At 56.9% G+C, this 13069-nt stretch overlaps 7 protein-coding genes across 7 annotated transcripts; 4 read left to right on the top strand and 3 right to left on the bottom strand.

The window, feature by feature from the left end:
* Nucleotides 1-80: 80 nt before the first annotated feature.
* On the top strand, nt 81-1361 carry CC84DRAFT_935046 (uncharacterized protein). Its single transcript, XM_018187907.1, has one exon. It carries the CDS (start codon nt 362-364, stop codon nt 941-943), a length of 582 nt encoding a protein of 193 aa, XP_018033219.1. The 5' UTR covers nt 81-361; the 3' UTR covers nt 944-1361.
* Nucleotides 1362-2325: 964 nt separating this feature from the next.
* On the top strand, nt 2326-4150 carry CC84DRAFT_1219798 (uncharacterized protein; the record flags this gene model as incomplete). The annotated part of the gene is made up of 2 exons (XM_018183111.1): nt 2326-3602; nt 3649-4150. 2 exons carry the CDS (start codon nt 2326-2328, stop codon nt 4148-4150), a joined length of 1779 nt encoding a protein of 592 aa, XP_018033220.1.
* An 82-nt stretch (nt 4151-4232) lies between these two features.
* Nucleotides 4233-5265, bottom strand: CC84DRAFT_935064 (exosome component 1). The gene has a single exon (XM_018187908.1). It carries the CDS (start codon nt 5059-5061, stop codon nt 4441-4443), a length of 621 nt encoding a protein of 206 aa, XP_018033221.1. The 5' UTR covers nt 5062-5265; the 3' UTR covers nt 4233-4440.
* A 170-nt stretch (nt 5266-5435) lies between these two features.
* Nucleotides 5436-7382, bottom strand: CC84DRAFT_1166662 (small GTPase). Its single transcript, XM_018179018.1, has 4 exons — nt 6405-7382; nt 6062-6354; nt 5940-6014; nt 5436-5887 (listed from the first exon to the last, which is right to left on the bottom strand). Exons 1-4 carry the CDS (start codon nt 7090-7092, stop codon nt 5789-5791), a joined length of 1155 nt encoding a protein of 384 aa, XP_018033222.1. The 5' UTR covers nt 7093-7382; the 3' UTR covers nt 5436-5788.
* A 122-nt stretch (nt 7383-7504) lies between these two features.
* Nucleotides 7505-9349, top strand: CC84DRAFT_935126 (glutamate-rich WD repeat-containing protein-like protein 1). The gene is made up of 3 exons (XM_018187909.1): nt 7505-7756; nt 7805-9068; nt 9122-9349. The coding sequence occupies exons 1-3, from the start codon at nt 7558-7560 to the stop codon at nt 9144-9146; spliced, it is 1488 nt and encodes a 495-aa protein (XP_018033223.1). The 5' UTR covers nt 7505-7557; the 3' UTR covers nt 9147-9349.
* Nucleotides 9350-9398: 49 nt separating this feature from the next.
* CC84DRAFT_1166664 (uncharacterized protein) lies at nt 9399-10024 on the top strand. The gene has a single exon (XM_018179019.1). The coding sequence runs from the start codon at nt 9461-9463 to the stop codon at nt 9911-9913; it is 453 nt and encodes a 150-aa protein (XP_018033224.1). The 5' UTR covers nt 9399-9460; the 3' UTR covers nt 9914-10024.
* An 11-nt stretch (nt 10025-10035) lies between these two features.
* CC84DRAFT_1188933 (uncharacterized protein) lies at nt 10036-12120 on the bottom strand (the record flags this gene model as incomplete). Its single annotated transcript, XM_018181023.1, has 3 exons — nt 10036-11114; nt 11333-11816; nt 11863-12120. The coding sequence occupies 3 exons, from the start codon at nt 12118-12120 to the stop codon at nt 10036-10038; spliced, it is 1821 nt and encodes a 606-aa protein (XP_018033225.1).
* Between the last annotated feature and the right edge of the window lie 949 nt (nt 12121-13069).

A 13069-nucleotide genomic window follows, 5' to 3' on the forward strand; every position in this document is an offset into this window, starting at 1 on the left:
CTTTTCTGCCGGTCAAGCTAAGGTCTCAGCTCAACTACTGGTTGCTTAAACGTGTTGTGTGACATTGTCGCGCAAAATTTGAAAAGAAAATTCCGGATCACTTCACCGGCACACATCGGGGACTCCCCTTCATTCACTCAAACGTTGCCAGTAAACGTGCCTCATATTACATCAAGCCAAAGATGAAGCCGTGCAGCATGCTTCCGTGCTAACGGAGGCGCTCAACCCGCGCTTGCCGTGCCATTGCGCACCATATCACTTGCCTAATCTTCTGACAGGATCCGCGCAAAGACTTGAATAAGATTTAGGCTCCCCCGAGGCCAGATCAGGGCAAGACAACGCAAGCTCCGGCCGTGCGAAAATGGCTTCCACCCCACTTCTTCGACTGCCCGTAGAGATGCTTCGAAACATCACGGACTATCTGGAGATACAGGACCAAGCTCGACTCTCCATGACAAATCGCTATCTTCGATCTACGTTGCCGGCTCCAACCCACTTCGAATTCCTCAGAGCTGAAGCAAGCGAATGGGCGGTGTCGAAGCAGCTTTACACCTGCAAAGGCTGCGTTCGCTTCCGCAGCCTGCAGAAATTCGCCGACGATATGAGGAAAGGCACACGCGCCCGTAGCGCACCGGACGCGCGATCCAGGTTCTGTCTCGAGTGCGGGGTCGAAAATGGCTGGTATTCCGAAGGCACAAATATTGCAATCTATGGCAAGCTCGCTGTTTTAGGTCGGGTCTGCAGCGACTTGACCGATCGCTGCGGCTCCAAAGCATCATGCGGCTCTCGAGCATTAGCCTGGACGCCATTACAAAGAGTGAAGCGCGAGCAATACGGCAACAACTCCCGACATGAACGAGATGACGATTGGGCTTACATGGCACGATCACAAGTCGGACCTAGACACGCAGAAGAGGAGTATGGGCTTTGGCTCGACATATAGCGGCCGTGGTACAATGAGTTTCCAAAGGAGCAATATGCCAAACGTGTATCGACATGAGAACCATATTCATCAGCGATGTCCTGTGGTGCGCTATCAGGCATGGTGTCACTACCGGAGGCATATACGTCATGCCTTTCACAGCAGCATCACTCCCAACACAACTCCTCTCATTACTCAGCTACGGCACTTCTTAGTATCCTCAAATGCTGGAGAGACTGTGCTTGCACATCACCCCGTCGTCAATCGCGACGCGTTTTTAGAGAAGTGGGTGCTGTTCATCGCATACGTCGGATTCTTCGCTGGAGTCACGTTCTACATTTGTACAATAGGAGTCGTTGAACTGTTTACAATCAGTGAGCCCTGCATCGTTCATTGCCCGCCGTTCGCAGGCCCACCACGTCACGTCGGTGCTGTTCTTCACATAGTGCATCGCAGACGTAAATCTCTTAGAACACTAAATGCTGGAAGACGTATAGTGTGAACGCCCGAGCTTGTAGCTCCTCGATATACAGGCTTCATCTGCTTTCTCCGTATCTGACGTTTGATGCCTTGGTCATCTACTCTCTCAATCACCACTGTCTGTCTTCTCCTAAACTGGTTAAGCCAGTAAATGAAGCATGTCCCCTCCTAACCTAGACTCCCGTCGAAGCACTTCGCCAGACGTCCAGCAGCCCGCTCCGAGACGAAGCTCATGGATGCAACGGTTTCGAGAGAGAGTACCAGCACCTGTATCATCACATTTCTGGCAGAACTTCCAAAGCAGAAATACGACAAGACCCAACCTTACGACAGAGCAGTCCCTCGTGCGATATTCAACGCCCCCAAATCCACACCCCAGCCTGCCTGACAACCATATATCAATGAGTAGTATTCCTCTGGCTACACGCATTGTACAGATGGGACGGAGGCTGTCTACTCCGCTAGCAAACTATCGCCCACACACAGCACCGCCGAATCCCAATTCTATGACTTTGCGACCCATCCGTTGGGAGTTCCGTGTTGATGGTGCCCATGGTTCCACTAGGTCGTCGGGTGCAGAGCCAAAGCAGCGATGTCCTTACGATCCAACGATGCTACATCTTTTTGATAACTTCGAGGGTTCCACCTCCTTTTGTGGTCTCAGCTCCGGATGGCCATGGTCCACGAGACGGCAGTTTTCCACTCCATGCGATGACTGCCTCCAAGGTACTGAACGTGCGCACATCAATGTGAGTCCCAGGGTGTTCACCAGAAACCGTTCGAGGGTAAAGCAACGAAAAAGCTCCACACGCACCGCCAACGAACCCGGTACCCCGAACCGCCCAGTAACCAATGTCTCTCCCAGCCTCAGCCTCCGGAACAGCGCACCCCGCCAAGCCCAAACCTCCAAATCCCTCAGACAGATGCCGCTCCAAGCGTCGCGGACTTTGGACACCTCCCGCCGATCACCAGAGCGCATGGGACGCTGCACCTCCTCGCCCACTGAAACCTTCAACCAACTCGTTCAAGCTGTCTTGGGCGCCGCAACCCGGCCTAGACCCTACGTCGCCGCCCCAAGCCTCCACCAGCTCTCCCCGGACATATCCTTTATTCACCGCAGCGAAGTCGTCGCACACCAGGCCGCCATCCGCACCGGCCGCCACTCCCCCGCCCTGGAACACCAAGCTCGGGGTAGCAGGGCCATAGACGTTGTCGGCTACACGTACGCCCCCGGCCGCCGCGACGCCTCCGCCACCGCGCTGTACGCAGAGGGCAGCACCCCGGGCGCATATCTCCCGCCTCCGCCCCCGGAGATTCCGTCGCCCACACGCGTGCGCTCGCCGTTCCACGGGGAAAGCATCTCGCTTGCGCCCGTGCAGCGACCCGTGCTGGTGTCGCGGCTGGACCAGCCGCCGTTCGTGCCTGCGCTGCCGGCGAGGACCGTGTTGCGGCCGGCGCGAGAGTGGAGAAGGGTAGGCAGTGCGCCGGAGTCGGGCTGGGAGAGCGTGCTGGGGCATAGTGCGGTGTATCGCGCGAAGGGGGAGGGGTATCGTCCAAGAGTACCGAGTCCGCTGCGTGAACAGCATGGTACGGAGAGTCTTGCAGGGGGGAGTAGTGGTAGTAGTGGGGAGTGGAGTCATGGGACGATGCCGAGGGATGAAAACGAAGAACAGAGAGAGATGGGACGGAGGGGGAAGGTCAATGGGGTGGGGCAGGGGCCCAGGCTGAGAGGTGGTGGCGAGTGGGAGGATTACTTCTCGCTTCCTGTGAGAGGTGTGGATTGGGACGAAGATTGGGTCTCGGACGGGGATGAAAGGACTCTCCTGGACGAAGGTCAACAGCCCCGGGATTACTTCCACTGCCAAGTTTTCCCAGAGGGTCACAAACTCGATATATGTATGCATCCCACGACCGAAATTCCCCGTCTCCGCGGCGGCGGCAAACCCAAACGCAATCGCATTCCAGCATCCTTATTCTACATGGCTGGCGCTACGGGCAGGAGGCCGAACGAATCCATCACGGTCGATGCGTGGAACAGCATGAAGCCGAAGAAGAGGATGGGCGGACTGCTGGGTATGGCTATGTATGGGTACAAGAGTGGGAAGTCGTACGTTCCGGAGACGAGGGATCAGGAGGTGCAGACGGATGCTGAGCCTGAGGCTGCTGCCTTGGTGACGGTGGACGTGGGAATTAGTGATGAGTGAGTCTTTAAAAGATATGCGTTGTTGCTAGCTCACAAGGTCTAGGTCGCCAGCCGTGGATTCTGCTCGTGCAGTATCGCCGGCACGGACACCCGGTCTGGAGACGAGCCAGGATGGCAATGAGGGGTCCCGCTCGGAAGACGCTCCTGCTTCTGGAGCTGAAGGAATTGTAGACGCAGGAGAGCCCTCGAGCAGTGCTGCTGAGCCTGATGCCGACAGGCCCTCTATTCCCACCGCAGGTAACGTTGCAGACGATACTCCCGCCGCTGCCCCTCCGGAACCAGCTTCGAAGAGTCACGCCGACGATGGAGCACCCGCTCCAGAAGCTACTCCTCCGCCAACACCAGACGACGCGGCGAAAGACACACCGAACTCTGGACCAGGTGCTGCTCCTCTACCTTATCCCACCACACCTCTTTTAGCTGATGTCTCAGGGGGAAAGAAGGGTGTACCGAAATCTGGAGAGCCTGTTCAAATGCCGCTGACGCCAGAGGAGCTTGTGAACAAGGTTGTCGAGGAGATGAAACGGAAGGGTCTTGTCGGGTGATGATGCTGAGATGTACGATAGCGGGGCGCTGTGTTTTGCGGCGAGGTTGATTGACTAAGGCGATTCGCTCATCGATGGTGTACGAGACGATTTGTAGCAAACTTTGTAGTTCATTGAATGGGTATCATATTTTGTGCGTGGCATTTCCACCGCACTGCACGCCTGGCCACCGAATCCGTACCATCCCATGCTGTATCTCGATTTCTTCTTTTCCAAGATCATGCCCGTCGTGTTTCCCCCCTTAGCTGCACCGTCTTCCGGCCATCCCCGTGACCATCTTTCCCCACCATTCAAAAAGGCTTTGCAACCTTCCTCGCCTCCCGCCTCCCCGTCCTCAGATCCCTAACCTCCCTCCAACTGACCGGCACCAGCACCTCGCCCCCCTCTCCCCGCGCGACCACGACTCCCAATTCGTTCTTGGCAGTGCTCAAATAATACCCACCCTGGTCGCCCAGACTGATCACCACGGCGCGGATCAAGTCGCCAACTCTGAAACTGTCCTGCACGGTGACCTTGTCCTTCTCCGTCGCACGGATGTCCTCGCGCCGGATCTGCGCGGTAAAGGGCGTGCTGCAGACCGCGGCGTCGGCGGAGATGGATGTAGCGTTGGAGGGTGCGATGACGAGAATTTCGGCCGAGGCGAAGCGTGCGCCTAGGCGGGTTATGCGTGCGAGGACTTGGGCGTCGACTTCGGGGAGGACATTGGCCGAGGATGGGCTGGCATCTCCGGGCCGTGAGATGGAGAGGAGCGGGAGCTTGGTTATGGTAGGGTTTGGGGAGGGGCTGGAGGCGACGGTGCCGGCTATCGAGGCGTAGATGGACGAGTCGTGGACGTGTGTGCCGGGACCGGGGGCGTATCTGGTGGCTGGGCCGAGGAGGGTGCCCGGAAGGGCGAGCGTGGGCAGGGCCATTGTGGTAGGGGAGCGTGGTATGTGCGAGTCGAGGGTGGGTTGGACGGGCGATTTGTTTCTTGTGGCGAGTAGAACGTTACGGGGAATCCTAATGCGCGGTTCGGTATGGGGGAAGGGTACGGAGTTGCGTGGGTATGTCTGTGGGAGTTGGGAACTTTTTGCTATCAAAGCTAGCTCGGCTAAAATTGCCAATCTTTGTATCTGCGTCATCCATCCAGGTACCGATCCTGGACCTGAACCGGGGCATCGCGCTCCCACGTGATGAGGTGTGCGGCATGTCTGGATGTGGACATGAGAAGTAGATAAATCAGGCGGGTCGGAAGGACGATGCATGGTCAAGGTGGTAGACCAATAGAACGAAGCAGAATGAGGAATACCGCAACTCAGCGACTCTCTTTGCTTGACAAGACACTACACTATACTTGTTTACAAGATCAACTACGGGCGCCTCCATCGCCCGCGTGCGATTACGGAAAGAAGATAGACGCATTCCAGTGCCTCTACGAAAAAGACGCGTTTTGCCGCTCCAATTGACAACGCCGCTGGTGCAACTGCACGCAATACCAAACCCAAGATTGCTCCGATCGCCGAGCCATGCAAGTCCTGCCTGTTTTCCCGTCTCAAACAAAAGTCGTGAAAAGCCATTCGTCGTTGGTAACATCGCACGTGGGACGCTGGGTCGCCCCTGACTCCGTCTATCAGTCACCCATAAGCCAGGCGACAGCGATCATACGGCTTGGTACAGGAGGAGTGGCTCTCCAATGTTTTCTATCTCGGGAATGGTGCACTTGAGGTCGAATGCCTTGGAGAGGACAATCTTGAAGATCTGCAAACAAAGTCAGTGGGTGCAAAGGAACAAACGTAGACGTGGGTTTTACCTTTTGCACATTGATGCTGTGGCTGGTGCTGCTGAATATGAGACTGGCTTTCATCGCCTTGGCGAAGCGTTTTGCCTGACAGCGTTAGCTTCGGCGTGGACGTTGGATCGCGTGTTGGCTACCTGGTTGGAAATCTCCTCCTGCTCCTCGCGCGGGAAGTTGACGAAATGATCGTACTTGGTGCCAACTAAGAATGGTATTGCGGTTTTGTTAAAGCCTCGTCCTTGACGATACCACTCCTTGATCGAGTTCAGCGTGCTCTTGCGCGTCAGATCGAACATGAAGAGTATCGCGACGGCGTCGTTGCAGACGAGCGGCAGCATGTTGACGAACTCGCGCTGGCCTCCGAGATCCCAAATGGAGAAGGTGATCTCCGTGTTCCTGATCGAGATGGTCTTCTCCATGAAGTTGACGCCTGCAATAGTCAGTGGATGCACTCACTAGAAAGGCGACAAAGCGACAAACCCAAGGTCTGGATGTAGTCCTCGTCCCAGCTACCCTCGACATATTTGACCATTAGACTCGTCTTTCCAATCTGGGCATCGCCGACCATGCCGACCTTGATGACCACGCTGGGGTTCTTGGTCGCGTCCTGCTGCGAGGTGCGCTGGACCTGGTCCTGGTTGTACGACCGCGCATTGCCCTCGGAGTTTGAGTACCGGCCCAATTGCGAAGTTGGTCTTGAGTTGGGCTGGCCCATCTGTGTCTCCTTGCCGCTGTTGTAGTAGGCATGTCGGGGCGGTGTGTCTGCGTCAGACGGTGTGTTGAAGCGCGAGTGGTAGCCGTCGCCGCCGTGGCCGCCGCTGTACTGGTAGGCGGTGTCGGAGTACGAGGTCTGGGGGCGGTGGTGGTTGTCGCTCGAGTAGCCATTGGTATAGCCAATGTTGCTCTGCTGGAGGTCGGGCATGGGCGCAACGGTCGCGGCGGTGATGGTGGTGTTGTTGCTGTCGTCGCCCTCGACGGGCTGGTCGACGGGCTGGTCGACGGGCTGGACGGCGTGGTCGACGGGCTGGACGGCGTGGTCGATGGGCTGGTCGACGGGCTGCTCCAAGGGCTGCTCCAAGGGCTGCTCCATGGGCTGGTCCATGGGCTGGTCCATGTGCTTCTGCGCGTCGACAGGCTCGCCGGGCACCGGCTCTTGCAGCATGTCCATGCCTGCGAGTGCGGTGTGTCTTGACTCGGGTCGCGGCGTGTCGCGGTGGGCGAATAGGAGGGTGTGTGGATTGCGGCTCCCGAGACCAGGCGCTGTTGCGGCCCCGCCTGACGTGGGTGGTGGATCAGCAGCCGACGCGCGTGTAGACGAGCGCACGGGGCATGCTATTCAGGTGCGGCGGGAGCTGCGCGTGCGGGCAGTCGGGCGCGCGGGACAATGGGCCTGGCGATGGGGGTGCGGTGTTGGCTTGGGGCCCTGACGCGGTTGTTGATGCGTCGCTGAGGCTGAGGACCAGGGTGCGGCCGATCGAGGCGCGGTGGGCGACGATGATGGCTGGCTGGGCGACCCGCTGCAGGCCCGTGCTAGCACCGCTGCTTTTTTGCCCCGCCAGAACTTTTTGACAATTGTGCAGCACAGGTCGCAGCGACAATTGACACGCGACAACACCACGCACTGCCGCCCACCATGGCCAAGCGACCCGCCGAGGCAGACGACAAGGAGCTCGAGGCCGTCAAAAACGGCGACCGGCCCATGGACGTGGACGTGGACGAGGCCGGCGAGTTTGCGGACGAGTTCGAGGATGAGTTCGAGAGCGAGGACGAGATATTCGAGGCCGGCGTGGACGGCAGGCCAGACGAGGAGCGGGAAGCAGAGGAGAAAGAGCGTGCGTGCTGTCCCATGTGCACACTGCCCAGCTGCTAATTCCCGCCAGACGCCATGGAGGTCGACCAGGGCACCTTCATACCAGGCCGGCACAAGCTCTCCGCCGGAGAGACCCTCGCGCCCGACCTGTCCACATACGAGATGCTCCACACACTAGAAGCCCCCTGGCCCTGTCTTTCTTGCGACATTGTGCCAGACAACCTGGGCACCGAGCGGAAGACGTACCCTGCAACTGTATACTCCGTGGCCGGCACCCAGGCAGCCCAAGGGCGGGACAAGGAGAACCAGATCATGGTCATGAAAATGAGCAGTCTGTCGCGGATGGAAAAGGAGGGCGACGACGACGACGACGAAGACGAAGACTCCGACGACGAAGGCTCAGACCCCATCCTCGAGACCAAGTCAATACCAATGACCAGCTGCACAAACCGGATACGCGTACACCAGGCGCCCCAGAGCACATCAGCGAAGCCCGCGACCACCCTTACCGCTGCCATGACCGAGTCAGGCCAGGTCCTGATCCACGACATCACCCCGCACCTCACTGCCTTCGACACGCCCGGCTCCACCATCACACCGGCACAGAACAAGCCCGTCAGCACGATACGAGCACACAAGGCGAACGAGGGATATGCGTTGGACTGGTCACCACTCGTACCCGAGGGCAAGCTCCTGACGGGCGACATCACAGGCAAGATCTTCACCACCACACGGACGCAGGGCGGCGGCTTTGTCACCGACACCACGCCTTTTACTGGTCACGAAGGCACCGTAGAAGAGCTCCAATGGTCGCCAAGCGAGAAAACCGTATTCGCATCTGCAGGCAACGACGGCACAGTCAAGATCTGGGATGCGCGCTCCAAGTCAAGAAAGCCTGCCGTCAGCGTCCAGGTCTCCAAGACAGACGTCAACGTCCTATCGTGGTCGCACGAGACCGCCCATCTCCTCGCCTCCGGTGCCGACGACGGTGAATGGGCCGTCTGGGATCTCCGGCAGTGGAAGCCATCCACCTCCCTCTCCTCAAACGCAAAGCCCTCACCCATCGCCAACTTCAACTTCCACAAGGAGCAAATCACATCCGTGGAGTGGCATCCGACCGACAGCAGTATCGTCCTCGTATGTGCGGGCGACAACACACTCACCCTGTGGGATCTCGCCGTCGAGCTTGACGACGAAGAGAGCAGAGACACGGGCGGCGTCCCGGACGTGCCACCGCAACTGCTCTTCGTGCACTACATGGAGCAGGTCAAGGAGGCTCACTGGCATCCGCAGATTCCGGGCGCCGTCATGGCCACGGGTGGGTCCGGCTTTGGGTACGTCTTCCCAGTCTTGTCGTCCGTGCTTCTGACAGCTAACGGTGAAACAGCGTGTTCAAAACCATCAGTGTTTAGATATCCAATCTACGTATGTCATGTCGCACAGCCCCGCGAACAGCCAACCTTCTTCGATATATTTTGTGCCTGTGTCGTGTTATCCCAGGCGTTCCGCGGGCTTGCGGCGCTTCTCCTTCGCGCTCGCGTGGTCACGTCCCTCATTCCTCTCCCTGATGCGCGTGCGCTTGCCTGATCCGGTCACAAAGAAGTTTCAGGTAATCACAAAAGCTGTACAGGCCCGTTCGATGTCAGCTACTATCAACCGCTAAACTTCGCAGTCCCTACTACCAATCCAGACTTTACAGTCCCCACTGCCAACCCCACTATATCCCATGGCGTCTATCCAGTACTTCCCCCACCAAAGCATCATCGCGCTCCAACACAATCGGGACATCCGGTATAATCCGAATATGGATGGCGGATCACTCAGATGCTACGCCCCGCAGTACTACCACGCCCAAGACACTGTGACTCACATGCTCACCCTACCCACACCGCTCGTTTCCATCCCCACGTCGCAGCCCGCCCGGCGCACCGTGACACGTTTCGAAGAAGTCTGCAAAGTTCGACGTGAAATTGTGGAAGAGGACGTCCATGTGTTGGAAGTGACGGATGATCGTGTATGGAGTACTGGGTGCGCAAGATGGTGGACGCAGACCGAGCTGAAGTGGAATGGACATGTCGAGCACCCCGAGAGCTGCGAGAGGAGCAGCATTGTGCGGGAGGCGGCGTATCAGCACACGTTGAATTTAGGGAATGAGAAAAGAAGCATGAAGACGCGTTGATCAGCATATTAGTCTCAGTCGTACCCAGAAGCCGAACATGTCCACCCCTCTATCACCCAGCGCCCTCCTAAAGGCACATTCGCAGCAAGCAATTCCCGACCATCAAGCCCCAGGACAACTACTCACAGCGTCCACTGCGTCATGGCCCCCCAATCAATGCTCCCGTCGTCCCCCGCCGCAAACTCCATCCCCTCAAACGCATCCAGCCCCGGCGCTGAAAACAGATCCAGATTCAGATCCAAATCGAGCTCCCCGTCCGCCGTGCTGGGCGTGATTTCCTCGGCCGCCCTTGGTTCCAACACACGGTCTACAATCTTGGTAAACGCCTTGCACGCCTTCTTGCAGAGATTGTAGTTCGCCTCGCCCGGCCGCGCGGACGACGAGTCCGTGTGCTCAGCAGCCTCGAGATGCGAAATCAGGACCGACAACATGCGGATAGTCTCCGCGCGGGAGATGGACGGCGGGAAGGCCGCGTTCGTGCGGTGTTGTTCCTGCAGCGCGGTGGCGAGAACGCTGGCAGACGGGATTCCGCAGAGGATGACCTCGATGAGGAACTCCTTGTGGATGTCGTAGAGGCGGTCTCGGATGGTGCCCAGCGTCAGCGTCGTGCTCAGCAACGACGTCGCCACCCGGAGCAGCTCGAGGTTGGAGGTGATTGGCGTCTGGCCCTGGTCCAGCAGCTTGCGGATGATGAATTCGTTGTACCAGTGCGTCTGGTGCGCGACTACGAGCATGAGGCAGATGTAGGGTGAGGAGATTTCGTTCCAGCAATTGGGCCAGTAGCGGAGGTGTTCGGGAAAGTTGTCCCACGACTCTCGGATGCGGCGAGAGATGTCGAGGAGCTGTCTTTCTACGTTTTCGTCTAGTTTCGAGAGGGCTACGTCGAGGATTTCCTCGCGGTACGTGGCGGAGATGGAACGGAGGCGGACCCAGCTTGTGCGGAAATACCGCCGCTCGGTGTTCCAGCCATTTTCGTCGAGGGCGGCGATTGCGCGGTGGAGCGTTTCTTCGCTGGCCATGATGTCATCGTCGTCGAGGTCGAGAGGCGGTTTCATGTCGGTGTGTCGTTTGCTTAGACGCAGAGGCCGGCCAAGGAATGTGGAGAGCGTTTTGTCCTGCAGGAAACACGTGCTAAAAGCTCTTCGGCGCGTCTCGAGAAGCCAGGTTGGGACATTGGGTATGGTCGGTTCTCGGTGGAGGCCTAAAGGATGTCAGTATCGTGTTACTACTTACAATCATATTGTGGGACACAGTAGCCGACGATGAAATGGGAATCTTGGACGCAGACCCTAATATGAACGATCAAGCTAGCTTAACACACTATAGCTCACAAACGTATGATAGATTGGGTTGTGACAGAATAAGGCGCGTGGCTCTATTCCCATTTTTTTGTGTCAGCCACCATGGGATCCTACGCACCTAGAGCATAAAGCTGTGATGCTAGTTCTCCGAAGCGTCGCCATGATGGGGCTCCGGAGAACCCGTTGACCATGATGGTAAATGAGTAATTCTCGTAAAGCATCCATATGAATATGTGGTTAACCGGGCTTATAACGGTGCAAAGGATTGTGCATGTCGTGCTTGCTCGGAGGAGCTCATCGATCAATCGCGACTTTGAGTTTGGATTTGCTGGATCGGAGAAACGGTACGAGCAAAGACCGTAGGATATTGATCTGCCTGCGCTTGCGAGGATAAAGCCAAGAACCTCCAGTCTGATGTTGTCTCCAGAACAGATCTGGTGGAAGTCGCTAGCTTTCATGTCATCAGGTATCTCTAGTGGCCGACTGCTGTTATCCAAGACTCGGGCGACGAGCCTAGGATCTGGAACAGAGTGCATGAGATTGAACCGGTCAACTATGGGTCCTAGGCCGTTGACGAGATCTACTTCCAGAGGTAGCGGTACCTCTAAAGTCAGCGAAACGTCAAATTGCAGAGTTTTGATGACTTACTATACAAGCCTGTGCAAACTGTCGAAGGACGTTGATGACCTCTTGTATGAGCGGGTAGTGCCGCAGGCATTTCAACACCTCTGTAGTCATCTGCATGCGCATGGACTTGGTTAAAGGATGCTGGTGAGCCATTTCAAAATCAGATCCGTCAGAAGCTATTGATGCTTCTCCATCATGAACAATTGCATTGGCCTCATCTTTGGGAAGGATTGCGGAATAGCTGGTCGGTCCTAAGTAGCCTGGCTGGTTCGTAGTCATGGGAACGGCATCAGCGAATTTGTCGTTGGCATAAAATGAGGGTGCGTCAGGCCCGGGAAGCGATTTGGATGTTCGTTTTCGCTTGGTAGGCCGAAGGACGTCTGATGTGTCTTTTACATGGGTACCGGTGTCATCTTCAGTATTGCGCTTGGTGAGCGGAGCAGGGTGGTAGAAACAGCGATCCGGAATTCCTGCGTAGGGTGAACGCTGATCTAGGGAGTTCGAATGTTCTACAGCGTACCTCTTTGGACACAGCGGTCGCATATTGGGGTCCCGTGATCGCATCGCGTCTTATTCAGTCTACCTGTCCAGCGATGCAGCTATCAGCATGCGATGCTCTACACTGATAGGGATGAGCGAGACAGTGCTGATGATAAGGAAATCTGGTACTTCCCACGACCAAAATTACTTACACGGCTCACAGGACGCCGGTTTTCCATTGCGCCGATTCGAATTCCTACCAATAAATGTCAAAATAAGGTTGTAGAATCCAGCCGTGTGTTCCTACATGAGATTCCTATTCTGCGGTCGCTGAATGGTTCAATCAGGCAGGTGCTCCCCACTTTCACTTTCGGCTATACTCTCTCCGCGACCGGACAACTACCTATATGCGCTTGTCAGGCCGAGGCTCGTATAAACCCTAAAGACAGTAAACGTATGTTTCGTTTCGCTCGTTCGACAGTGCTGCGTTGATGCTACACAAAAGGACCTATCCGGGGGAAGGATTTCGCGATCCGCGCTAGTGCGCAAGAGGAAGCTGTGATCCGCGTCTTACCTGTCACGTGTAGGGCGTATGTTCCGACTCGTCGTCAATTTATTCTTGCGGGGGCTCAGCCGCCGGAAGCACGAGCTTATTGCACCTGGGCCGTGCCTTTTCCTCCTACGTGGACACTGCGAAAGCAATAGCACCTGCTGTACAGATATTGTGCAGATAGGCAGCAACTCGTTG

The sequence above is a fragment of the Paraphaeosphaeria sporulosa genome (genome assembly GCF_001642045.1).
Source record: "Paraphaeosphaeria sporulosa strain AP3s5-JAC2a unplaced genomic scaffold CC84scaffold_8, whole genome shotgun sequence".
NCBI lineage: Eukaryota > Fungi > Ascomycota > Dothideomycetes > Pleosporales > Didymosphaeriaceae > Paraphaeosphaeria > Paraphaeosphaeria sporulosa.

Excerpts from the sequence above, each read along its gene's own strand:
- CC84DRAFT_935064 (XM_018187908.1), bottom strand. The coding sequence starts at position 5,061 with ATGGCCCTGCCCACGCTCGCCCTTCCGGGCACCCTCCTCGGCCCAGCC.
- CC84DRAFT_1166662 (XM_018179018.1), bottom strand. The coding sequence starts at position 7,092 with ATGGACATGCTGCAAGAGCCGGTGCCCGGCGAGCCTGTCGACGCGCAG. Across the intron at positions 6,015-6,061 it reads AGGAGGAGATTTCCAACCAG|GCAAAACGCTTCGCCAAGGC; the intron begins GTAGCCAACACG and ends TAACGCTGTCAG. Across the intron at positions 5,888-5,939 it reads ACAGCATCAATGTGCAAAAG|ATCTTCAAGATTGTCCTCTC; the intron begins GTAAAACCCACG and ends CTTTGTTTGCAG.
- CC84DRAFT_935046 (XM_018187907.1), top strand. The coding sequence starts at position 362 with ATGGCTTCCACCCCACTTCTTCGACTGCCCGTAGAGATGCTTCGAAAC.
- CC84DRAFT_935126 (XM_018187909.1), top strand. The coding sequence starts at position 7,558 with ATGGCCAAGCGACCCGCCGAGGCAGACGACAAGGAGCTCGAGGCCGTC. Across the intron at positions 7,757-7,804 it reads GGAAGCAGAGGAGAAAGAGC|ACGCCATGGAGGTCGACCAG; the intron begins GTGCGTGCTGTC and ends AATTCCCGCCAG. Across the intron at positions 9,069-9,121 it reads ACGGGTGGGTCCGGCTTTGG|CGTGTTCAAAACCATCAGTG; the intron begins GTACGTCTTCCC and ends ACGGTGAAACAG.
- CC84DRAFT_1166664 (XM_018179019.1), top strand. The coding sequence starts at position 9,461 with ATGGCGTCTATCCAGTACTTCCCCCACCAAAGCATCATCGCGCTCCAA.